Source organism: Coregonus lavaretus (genome assembly GCF_964263955.1).
Source record: "Coregonus lavaretus genome assembly, chromosome: 18".
Classification (NCBI taxonomy): Eukaryota; Metazoa; Chordata; class Actinopteri; order Salmoniformes; family Salmonidae; genus Coregonus; species Coregonus lavaretus.
In genome coordinates, this window is record NC_140005.1 from 5,038,576 (window position 1) to 5,051,252 (window position 12,677).

The 12,677-nt window shown below is 45.5% G+C and overlaps 1 protein-coding gene across 1 annotated transcript in view; it reads left to right on the top strand.

Annotated features, from left to right (window-relative positions):
• Positions 1 to 9,396: 9,396 nt before the first annotated feature.
• Positions 9,397 to 12,677, top strand: part of ephx2 (epoxide hydrolase 2, cytoplasmic) — a 30,977-nt gene continuing 27,696 nt past the window's right edge. Inside the window, exon 1 of the mRNA XM_084182555.1 lies at positions 9,397 to 9,617. Within this exon, the coding sequence (XP_084038681.1) occupies positions 9,514 to 9,617 (104 nt within the window). The 5' untranslated portion in view covers positions 9,397 to 9,513. The remainder of the gene's footprint in view (positions 9,618 to 12,677) is intronic.

Sequence of the window (12,677 nt, forward strand, 5' to 3'; positions counted from 1 at the left end):
AGTAGGTGTGTCCAAACTTTTGACTGGTAGTGTATGTGCCCAGGGTCAACAGCCAATCTCTCACCCCCCATGGGGGACGTAGATGCGTTCTGGAGGGCAGGTGGCAGGAGCGAGTTCCCTCTCCAGAGCCTGGCGGATGTCTACATCTACGTCCCAAAACACGGGGCCAACGATACGGGAGGACCGATTGGTGGGCACTTACAGGACTCTCAACCGGTGTGGAACCACAGCGTACGGGGAAGCAGGTCCTCCAACATCCTGGTCCCCAGGTGGTGATTTTCATGTTCGACCATAAGATGGTGGGGTTGTGACGATGGAGCCACGGGAGGCCGAGGATTACCTTGTGTACGGGTGCGGTGGTGATGAGGAAGGGAAGACTTTCCTGCTGCATGGGTCCCACGGTGAGGGTGAGTGGTGTGGTGATTTGCGTAATTGTGCCGGATCCCATATCTAGGGCTTGGACAGGAAAAGGAGAGGAGAGCGGGTATGAGGTGATGTTCAGGGAGGAGACGAGGGTCTGGTCGATGAAGTTCCCAGCTGCACCGGAGTCCACTAGAGCTGTAGAGACAACGCTTGAGGGACAGCCAGCCAGTGAAATAGGAACCATAAAGGGTTTGGCGGGAAACGATGATAATGGAATACTCATGGCTACCCTGGGAGATGGAAGGTCACGGGGCCGCCCCTCTGCTCTTGATGACCCCGGGTTAGGGCGCACCGGACACCGCTGAAGCCTGTGCCCCTCCTGGCCGCAATAGGGACAGAGCCCCAGCTGTCTCCGGTGACGGTGGTGGGGGCTCCCATCTGATAGGCGAAATAGAGGGAGCACTGGAGTAGGAAGCCACGGAAGGGACAGTCGGGCATCGCTGAACTGGGCGGACGGCTGGGTAGGCTGGGGGGCTGGCTGACTGTGAAGACCCGTGGTAGGAGGCCCTGTGATAGGGGTATGGAGAACCTCGCTGGTGGTGTCGAGGCGGTGGAGAATGCGGAGGACCTGGTTGTGGTGTTGATGGAGTAGATGACCTTGTTCATTAACCGTCTGGAAGAGGTTTTATTTTTATTTTATTTCACCTTTATTTAACCAGGTAAGCCAGTTGAGAACAAGTTCTCATTTACAACTGCGACCTGGCCAAGATAAAGCAAAGCAGTGCGATAAAAACAACAACAACACAAAGTTACATATGGGGTAAAACAAAACATAAAGTTGAAAATACAACAGAAAATATATATACAGTTTGTGCAAATGTAGCAAGTTATGGAGGTAAGGCAATAAATAGGCTATAGTGCAAAATAATTACAATTAGTATTAACACTGGAATGATAGATGTGCAAGAGATGATGTGCAAATAGAGATACTGGGGTGCAAATGAGCAAAATAAATAACAATATGGGGATGAGGTAGTTGGGTGGGCTAATTACAGATGGGCTGTGTACAGGTGCAGTGATCGGTAAGGTGCTCTGACAACTGATGCTTAAAGTTAGTGAGGGAGATAAGAGTCTCCAGCTTCAGAGATTTTTGCAATTCGTTCCAGTCATTGGCAGCAGAGAACTGGAAGGAATGGTGGCCAAAGGAGGTATTTGCTTTGGGGATGACCAGTGAGAAATACCTGCTGGAGCGCATACTATGGGTGGGTGTTGCTATGGTGACCAATGAGCTAAGATAAGGCGGGGATTTGCCTAGCAGTGATTTATAGATGGCCTGGAGCCAGTGGGTTTGGCGACGAATATGTAGTGAGGACCAGCCAACAAGAGCGTACAGGTCACAGTGGTGGGTAGTATATGGGGCTTTGGTGACAAAATGGATGGCACTGTGAGAGACTACATCCAATTTGCTGAGTAGAGTGTTGTAGGCTATTTTGTAAATGACATCGCCGAAGTCAAGGATCGGTAGGATAGTCAGTTTTACGAGGGCATGTTTGGCAGCATGAGTGAAGGAGGCTTTGTTGCGAAATAGGAAGCCGATTCTAGATTTAACTTTGGATTGGAGATTCTTAATGTGAGTCTGGAAGGAGAGTTTACAGTCTAACCAGACACCTAGGTATTTGTAGTTGTCCACATACTCTAGGTCAGACCCGTCGAGAGTAGTGATTCTAGTCGGGTGGGCGGGTGCCAGCAGCGTTCGATTGAAGAGCATGCATTTAGTTTTACTAGTGTTTAAGAGCAGTTAGAGGCTATTGAAGGAGTGTTGTATGGCATTGAAGCTCGTTTGGAGGTTTGTTAACACAGTGTCCAATGAAGGGCCAGATGTATACAAAATGGTGTCGTCTGCGTAGAGGTGGATCTGAGAGTCACCAGCAGCAAGAGCGGCATCATTGATATACACGGAGAAAAGAGTCGGCCCAAGAATTGAACCCTGTGGCACCCCCATAGAGACTGCCATAGGTCCAGACAACAGGCCCTCCGATTTGACACATTGAACTCTATCTGAGAAGTAGTTGGTGAACTAGGCTAGGCAGTCATTTGAGAAACCAAGGCTATTTAGTCTGCCAATAAGAATGCGGTGGTTGACAGAGTCGAAAGCCTTGGCCATTTTTATGAAGACGGCTGCACAGTCCTGTCTATTATTGATTGCGGATATAATATCGTTTAGTACCTTGAGCGTGGCTGAGGTGCACCCATGACCAGCTCGGAAACCGGATTGCATAGCGGAGAAGGTACGGTGGGATTCGAAATGGTCGGTGATCTGTTTGTAAACTTGGCTTTTAAAAACTTTCGAAAGGCAGGTCAGGATGGATATAGGTCTGTAACAGTTTGGATCTAGAGTGTTGAATCTTCTACTGCTTCCATATTGTGAGGTGTTATTCTGTAACGTCTACGCCGGGAGTCAGAAAGCAGGTGCAGAATGTGAGTTTTATACAGAATAGATGCAAAATAACAAACGTGGGAAGCTGAACTGAACGTGAGAGAAAACCAATAACACCTAAGGACTGATGACAACTGAGGGCTAAATAAAGGGGGAGTAATCAGGGTAGTGATGAAGTCCAGTTGTGTCTAATATTGGGGCACAGGTGTGCATAATGATGGTTGCCAGGTGTGCATAATGATGGTTATAGCCTAATGTTAGCTAGCTGGCTAACATTGAACCTCGTTGGTTAGCTAAGGGCAACCATGGCATCCATGACAGAGAGGGAGAAGCGTTCATCCATGTATACGGGTAAGAGTCTAGCTACATTTTCAGATATTATGGTGCTTTCAAGACAACTGGGAAAACTCTGAAAAATACGAGGTCAAATCATGATGTCAGTGATCTTCAGGTTGGAAAGTTGGAGCGCTAGAAAGAGGCTTGAGTTCCCTAGTTGGTAGTCAGAGATTTCCGAGTGGCATTATAAGTTTCTAATTTTGTCAGAAAGTCATTTTCATTGTAAGTTAAAGCCTACTGTTAGCTAGGTAGCTAACTTTAGCTGTGTAGTAATATTTTTATTATTAGTATCTCAGAAAGCCATTAGCATTGCTAGTTATAGCCTAAAGTTAGCTAGCTAGCTAGGTTTTGGGTTAAAGCCCAAAAATAAAAATCACTGCCTAGCACTGGGAACCAAGCAATGTTCGTCGAAGTCCCCAGGACGTTGGGAGATGCTTTCAAAACAGGCCACTAGGAGTAATGGTGAGCACTATTAGGCTTGCGGTTTCGAGGTTAATGTGTTCAATCCCAGGCACTGGTTTGTTTTTATTTTTTGTGACCGATTACATTTTCTTATCGAAAGTCCAATATGTTGAAAACTTGATTGCTGACATCCAAAACATTTTGGCACTGTTTCGACTGGACTAATGAAACAAATACCAAAAGATCGTTTTTGATTGGAGTTTTCCTTCAACACTTACCTAAACCATTTGGAATTAACGCCTAAACTTAACTGTAGAAATTTGACAAACATCTAATACTGAAGTAAAACGTGTCAAACCCCATGTTGACTCCAATGTTTCCCACAGTTGTGATGAGTTGGATGTCTTTTGGGTGGTGGACGATTCTTGATACACACAGGAAACTGTTGAGCGTGAAAAACCCAGCAGCGTTGCAGTTCTTGATATACTTCAACCGGTGCGCATGGCACCTACTACCATACCCCGTTCAAAGGCACTTAAATATTTTGTCTTGCCCATTTACCCTCTGAATGGCAGATAAATATAAATGGCAAATAAATATAAATCCTCAGCAATCTACACACGATACCCCATAATGACAAAGCGAAAACAGATTTATCAAATATTTTGCTAATTTATTAAAAATAAAAAAACAGAAATACTTTATTTACATAAGTATTCAGACCCTTTGCTATGAGACTCGAAATTGAGCTCAGGTGCATCCTGTTTCCATTGATCATCATTGAGATGGTTCTACGACTTGATTGGAGTCCACCTGTGGTAAATTCAATTGATTGGACATGATTTGGAAAGGCACACACCTGTCTATATAAGGTCCCACAGTTGACAGTGCATGTCAGATCAAAAACAAAGCCATGAGGTCGAAAGAATTGTCCGTAGAGCTCCGAGACAGGATTGTGTCGAGGCACAGATCTGGGGAAGGGTACCAAAATATTTCTGCAGCATTGAAGGTCCCCAACAACACAATGGCCTCCATCATTCTTAAGTGGAAGAAGTTTAGAATTTATAAACATTTCAAAAAACCTGTTTTTGCTTTGTCATTATGGGGTATTGTCTGTAGATTGATGAGGGGAAAAAACCTATTTCATCAATTTTAGAAAAAGGCTGTAACCTAATAAAATGTGGAAGAAGTCAAGGGGTCTGAATCCTTTCCGAAGGCACTTTATATATCGCTCTATTATGCATGGGAATACTTTGGAACAGACTTCCAAACTTTTATTTCCAAAACTTGGGGAGCCAAATAAAATCACCCGCGGGCCAAATTCGGGGATCGGGCCACCATTTGGGGAACCCTGGCCTACTTTTTCCTGCAGGAGCCTCTTCTGTGATTTTTTATTTATTTATTTAATTCATTTTATTTCAGTGTCATAAACCAATTGGTACCCAGCACTTATGGGCTTATAAGACACTATTTATTTAAGTCCATGTGCACAAAACACAAAACAAAATTACTATTTTACAAATGAAATGCATAATTAATCATCATAGCAAGTAGGCCTATTGCTATCAACAGTTATAAACTCTGTGTCAAATAGGATTAATCCATTGCTGAACGTTCCACAAACCCAAAGCCCACCGCTTGGTTGAATCACGATCACATTGCTTTTTAACTTTCAATTAAAAGCTAGCGGGATTGCACGTGGAAAGGTGCCAAACAGAAAAGTTCAGAAGAGATTATCATCATTTCATTTAATTATCTTTATTATCTCTCTCTCTCTCTCTCTCTCTCTCTCTCTCTCTCTCTCTCTCTCTCTCTCTCTGTCTCTCGCTCTCTCTCCCTCCCTCCCTCCCTCCCTCCCTCGCAGCCCAGTCTGAGGTAGACTACAGTTGACGCGGAGGAACAGAGGAGATTACAAGTTTCTGTCTGATTGACGCTTCAGCTCGTGTCTCTGTGAAGTTATAGTCAGCGAGTCCAAGTGTATGTGCGTGTGTGTCAGTGTCAGGGTTGGGGTCAATTATATTTAAATTACAGTCAATTCAGAAAGTAAACCAAAATCAAATTCCAAATGTTCCTAACTGGAAGGTTTTGAAGAGAATTGGAATTTCGGTGTGCTTCCTGAATTGACCCTAACCCTGGTATGTGTGTGTGTGTCCTTTCAACATGGCCACCCAGCGAGGCAGATAGATACCTGAACGAACCAAGTGTGTATAGAGCTTGTACCAATCCTCCTCATCTTTCCCTTCATGACCTCTTCCCCTACGATAGCCATTGACCTAGACCTACTTTATTAACCCACAGAGCAGGGGCTAATCAAGTACTATTTGAGAAGGTCCGGTCACACACATTTCCCAGGTGCCAAAGGTCCGGATGGATAATGTAATTTATCAGCAACCCCAAACTGTCCACACCCCTCTTGTTGGCGGAAAGAAAATGTTGCTGTTTTAATGCTCATTTCCTGTAATTCTACGCATTCTTTCATGTATTTTGTGTTTATATGAAGTCAGGGGTCGAAGCCCGAGACAGTCATTTATTAATTTATTCTTTAATCAACATAGAGAACGGCAGAAAAACCATGAATAAATCTGTTTCAACACATCTATAGACGCTCATACAGCGAGCTGATGATTTGAGTGTGAGATTCAGTGTTGCCAACTCCTCAGTAAGAAAAGTAGCTATTGGCTGTCGCTAGAAGTCGCTAAATGACGTCATCACTTAATTTGCGTAATTGGCCATGTGCATGTAATTGTGATGGACGCTGTAGGAGGGAGGAATAACGCTGTAGGAGAGAGGAATAACGCTGTAGGAGAGAGGAATAACGCTGTAGGAGAGAGGAATAACGCTGTAGAAGAGAGGAATAACGCTGTAGGAGAGAGGAATAACGCTGTAGGAGAGGAATAACGCTGTAGGAGAGAGGAATAACGCTGTAGGAGAGAGGAATAATGCTGTAGGAGAGAGGAATAACGCTGTAGGAGAGAGGAATAACGCTGTAGGAGAGAGGAATAACGCTGTAGGAGAGAGGAATAACGCTGTTGTAGAGAGGAATAACGCTGTAGGAGAGAGGAATAACGCTGTAGGAGAGAGGAATAACGCTGTAGGAGAGAGGAATAACGCTGTTGTAGAGAGGAATAACGCTGTAGGAGAGAGGAATAACGCTGTAGGAGAGAGGAATAACGCTGTAGGAGAGAGGAATAACGCTGTAGGAGAGAGGAATAACGCTGTAGGAGAGAGGAATAACGCTGTTGTAGAGAGGAATAACGCTGTAGGAGAGAGGAATAACGCTGTAGGAGAGAGGAATAACGCTGTAGGAGAGAGGAATAACGCTGTAGGAGAGAGGAATAACGCTGTTGTAGAGAGGAATAACGCTGTAGGAGAGAGGAATAACGCTGTAGGAGAGAGGAATAACGCTGTAGGAGAGACAAAAAGGGGAGTAAAAAACACCCTAAATATGTTTAGAACTACAAATGAACTTTCTTCTGTCTATTTTTTATTTAATTTTTATTTATTTAATTTTTTTAGTTTAGTTTTCTTAAGTTTGGTTTGGTTTTTAACCTTATGGTCCACTTAGGAGCCTACAACAAGTCACAGTAAAACATGACAATTTTTAACCATTTAAAATATTTTTTTTTGTATACAATTAACAATCTAAATGGAACAAAAATAGACAATAGAAAAAACTGTCAATAGCAATGTGAGAAAATGATGGTAACTAGTCTGGCCCTAATTCAGGTTAATTGGTTTTTGTTTTTCCAGACCCCACTCCACACACACACAGGCTGTGCTGGCTCACAGAAAGAGTGGGTCATCATCATTTTGGTCAAGGCAGGTTCAGCAACTGAGGGAGCTGACTTAAATGAGTAAGCAGCTGATGTGCCAAAAAGCTGCAAAACATTATCAGGCAGCTGGTGCTCATAGCAAGCCTCACCAGACAGCTTCAGTCCATGTCGAATGTACAGGATGGAGTTAAGGGTCTGCAAGGACATCCGATTTCTACGTTTGCTTTTTACCACACTCATCTGGCTGAATACTCTCTCGACTTCAGCATTCGAGTGTGGCAAGGACAACACAGACACAGCAGCCGTGGCAAGTTCTTGAAACGGGTTGATATCAGCTGCATCCGTGAACTTCCAAATCTCACTCCAGAAGCCCAATGTGCTTTTTGTGGTCCTCTGTAGCTCAGCTGGTAGAGCACGGAGCTTGTAACGCCAGGGTGGTGGGTTCGATCCCCGCGACCACGCATACACAAAAATGGATGCACCCATGACTGTAAGTCGCTTTGGATAAAAGCGTCTGCTAAATGGTATATTATTATTTTGTCTCATTCCATTTACTAAGATGGATGGCACGCAATTGCTCTACAATCTTGTCTATCTCTGCAGGGGAGTAGCCAAGGAGCTTGGCTATTTTTTCTATTTCTCCAGGGCTCTTATTGTGCTTTAGAGTTTCCTCCACATTGAAAACTGACATGTACTGCAATGCTTCGATGTTGTCCGGCAGTCTCACCCTCAACTCATTAGTGAGGGAGATGGTGAAGGCTACACACCGCTTTCGGACATTGTTTTCATCCTCAGGCGCAAGGTGGAGCTCAGCTGCCTTTGACTCAAAAAGGTAATCAAGGTACGGTTTGGGACTGATGCATCCATCTATTGGCCCTTTGAGATCATTAACATTTGCCAGTGGATTCAGCACCCTGCTGTCCACAGACTTGATCAGGCTAACCAAGCTGTCAAGTAGATTAAGAGGATCTACTTGCTCTCCCTCAAAAGCCTTGATGGCCAACTGTACCTCACCCAGGACTGACTTCAAAAAAGTCAGAGACAATATGTTTTGAGTATAAAACCTCAGCCATGTAGCAGTGTTCACTGGACTTGGTGACTGCGAAATGCAGCCTAAGCTCCTCCCACTGGTCCAGTCTCCCGAGTGGCGCAGGGGTCTAAGGCACTGCATCGCAGTGCTAGCTGTGCCACTAGAGATCCTGGTTCGAATCCAGGCTCTGTCGTAGCCGGCCGTGACCGGGAGACCCATGGGGCGGCGCGCAATTGGCCCAGCGTAGGGGAGGGAATGGCCGGCAGGGATGTAGCTCAGTTGAGAGCATGGCGTTTGCAACGCCAGGGTTGTGGGTTCGATTCCCATAGGGGGTATGAAAAAAATAATGTATGCACTAACTGTAAATCGCTCTGGATAAGAGCTAAAATATAAAATGCGTGAAACCGCGGGTTCGATGGAAAGCCAACGTGTGGCACACACCTTGGTAATCTGTAAAGGTTTCTCCCCACAGTTGATGGTCTTATATATGGCCTTGTAGGCCTCCCTGCGCTTTGGAGACACTGAAAACCAGTTATAAGTCTCTCGTACCAAGTACTCCACACTGCGGCTTCCCGCATGCGCGATTCATTTGCAGTCTGGACCTATAGAGGGGTGAGCTCTGACTGCAGCTGGGAGGGACTGCTGCGCGAGGACTGGGCCGCCTGTCCCGCCCACGGCAGCGGGTCGGGGTGGGGGGGCTTCTCGGGGGTGGGGCCCGGCAGCACCCGCTGCTCGTTGAGAAGAGTAAGAATGATATATGCTTTCACGTCAGAGTCTCCAATAACACCAGAAAAAGTCGCTAAATTGGCAACACTGAGATTACGCAGTTTTGAATTGATACATTTCTATGGAAGCGTTTTAGGGAGGTTTTACTGGTTGCGTTCAAGGCAGTCTTTCTACTACAGTCGCGCTGCCCTAGTTATTAGACCTCATAACGCCAATATCTCAGGAAACACAAACATTTTAGCAGTTTATCATGTGCGACTGTAGTAAAGACGATTACGATAAAGACGATCTGCAACGCATCCATTCGTTTAGAGGAGGAGTTGTGTAGTGGTAGGAAAAGGCTGAACACTTTCTATCTACATAAATATTTTTAGTAGGTCAGAGTTTCGCTTTCACCCTCTACTCCACAGTGCTCTGTAAAGACTCCCCGGGCAGAAATTGGTGAAATGGCGAGCAAGAAGGCAGTTTTGTTCAATCTGTGGGGGGTCGTGGTTTCTCCCAGACCCGCAGAAACTTTCCTCAAATTCGAAGAGACCCACAAACTCCCCAGGTAGGAATCAATATTTTTTCCAGCGGTGAGAGAGAGTGCAGAGTGCTGACAGACACTAAAACCTTACGCGCATACTTGGAACATAACACAAGCATGGGATAGCCCCGTTATTGCAGCCCCTTTTTACTTGTTCCGAATCATTCAGCAAACGGTTTTTACATGGCCTGAAGGTAACAGTATATAGAGGATTTTTTTAAAGATTCCCTCCAAAATTGCTCTAAAAAATCCTCTATATTCTGATACCTTCAGGCCATGTAAAAACCGTTTGCTGAATGATTTTTTTTGCCATGGGGCAGAGACAGAAATGTGCAGTTTTGGAGCTAATCTCATGCTATTTTACACATTTTGCCATGAGGCTGTTTTAGCGCTCAGGGATTCTTGAAAGATGGGAGAATCTAAACTTTTTCCCCCACAAATATTTGTCTTAATTTAACCCAATTTGAAGTATATTGTCACGCCCTGGCTCTGGGGACTCTCGTATGTTGAGCCAGGGTGTTAATTTCTAGGTTTTGTAATTCTATGTTGGCCAGGGTGGCTCCCAATCAGAGACGGCTGTAGCTCGTTGTCTCTGATTGGGAGCCATACTTAGGTAGCCGTTAGGCATTCATTTGGTGTGGTTTCTTGTTCCGTGTTGGTTGGTGTATGTAACCAGGGACGTCCCGTTATCGTTTTGTTCGTGTGATCATTATTTAATAAATATGTTCGCATTCCACGCTGCGCCTTGGTCCTCTGTTCCTGACGATCGTGACAGAAGAAACCACCATAACTGGACCAAGCAGCGTGTCCAGGAGCCAACGCCAGAGAGGACTTGGAAGCAGAAGAGCGAGAGTTGGGCGAGAACTATGGAGGCCTGGTCCACGAGGAGGAGAGACACCCAGACATTTTTTAGGGGGGGCTCACGCCGTGGACGACGGGGCAGCAGGAGGCCTCGATAGAGCGGTTAGTAGAGGAGGCCGCCAGGTTACGGGGGCCACTGGTTACAAAAGGGGAGGAAAGTGTAGAGGCACGGCGAGAGGTACTGGGGTGTGTTACCAGTCCGGTCCGGCCCGTTCCTGATCCCCGCGTAGAGCCAGTGGTGTGTGTCCCCAGTAAGGTCCAGCCTGTTCCTGTCCCTCGTACCGAGTCAGTGGTGCGTTTCGTCAGCCCAGCTCGGCCCGTTCCTGCTCCCCGCACCAAGTCAGTGGTGCGCTTCGTCAGCCCGGCTCGGCCCGTTCCTGCTCCCCGCACCAAGTCAGTGGTGCGTTTCGTCAGCCCGGCTCGGCCCGCTCCTGCTCCCCACACCAAGCCAGTAGTGTGCGTCGTCAGTACGGCACAGCCCGTGCCTGTTCCACCGGTGCCTGGGTCGGCACGGGTCAGCTGCGTCACGCCGGAGCTAGAGCAATCCGCTCCACCAGTGTTCAGTTCAGCTCCGGTCAGCAGGGCCAGACCGGACCAGGGGTACTTTGGGGGGTTAGAGAAGGAGTGGGGGTCATGCCCGGAGCCGGATCCGCCGCCGAGGCGGAGTGCCCACCCGGTCCCTCCCCTGTTGTGTTTGGTTGGCGCGGTCGGAGTCCGCGCTTTTGGGGGGGGGGGGGGGGGGTACTGTCACGCCCTGGCTCTGGGGACTCTCGTATGTTGAGCCAGGGTGTTAATTTCTAGGTTTTGTAATTCTATGTTGGCCAGGGTGGCTCCCAATCAGAGACGGCTGTAGCTCGTTGTCTCTGATTGGGAGCCATACTTAGGTAGCCGTTAGGCATTCATTTGGTGTGGTTTCTTGTTCCGTGTTGGTTGGTGTATGTAACCAGGGACGTCACGTTATCGTTTTGTTGTTTTGTTCGTGTGATCATTATTGAATAAATATGTTCGCATTCCACGCTGCGCCTTGGTCCTCTGTTCCCGACGATCGTGATATATATATTTTGATAGACCAAAGTATCAGCTATCACACCATGATATCACACCCCCCCCCCCAAAGAAATGTCTTCATAAAATGCAACTAACTGGATTTATGTTAACTCTGTCAGACACCCTAAAAGGCATTTGATTTATTATTAATAATTATTGTCCAACTATTATTATTATTATTAATAATTAATTATTATTATTAGTTTATTAATTATTATTGTTTAAAGGCCTTGATTGTTTAATTCTAATATTTAGATTATTCAAATATTGTAATAATACTATATAATATAGTACTAAAAAATATATATATATAATATAGTACTAAATATTGTAATACATATCAACAAGTAGTTTTTTTGTGTTTGAAGCACTATTAAATTCTCCAGGGCAAATTTCATTAGCATTTTGGCACCTTTTTCTAGATTTAGAACATAAAACAACATTATTTATAATGCAGATGTTGTCCCTTCGGTCTAGAACAGTGAATACAGTGCATTCGGAAAGTATTCAGACCCCTTGACTTTTTCCAAATTTTGTTACGTTACAGCCTTATTCTAAATTGATAAAATTATTACTTTTCTCATCATTCTACACACAATACCCTCTAAGACAAAGCAAAAACTGGTTTTTAGAAATCTTTGTATTCAGACCGTTTGCTATGAGACTCCAAATTGAGCTCAGGTGCATCCTGCTTCCATTTATCATCCTTGAGATGTTTCTACAACTTGATTGGAGTCCACCTGTGGTAAAATCAATTGATTGGGCATGATTTGGAAAGGCACACACCTGTCTGTATAAGGTCCCACAGTTGACAGTGCATGTCAGAGCAAAAACCAAGCCATGAGGTCGAAGGAAATGTCCTAGAGCTCCGAGACAGGATTGTGTCGAGGCACAGATCTGGGGAAGGGTACCAATCTTTTTTGGCAGCATTGAAGGTCCCCAAGAACACAGTGGCCTCCATCATTCTTAAATGGAAGAAGTTTGGAACCACCAAGACTCTTCCTAGAGCTGGCCGACCCAGCCAAACTGAGCAATCGGGGGAGAAGGGCCTTGGTCAGGGAGGTGACCAAGAACACGATGGTCACTCTGACAGAGCTCTAGAGTTCCTCTGTGGAGAAGGGAGAACCTTCCATAAGGAAAACCATCTCTGCAGCACTCCACCAACTGGGCATTTAT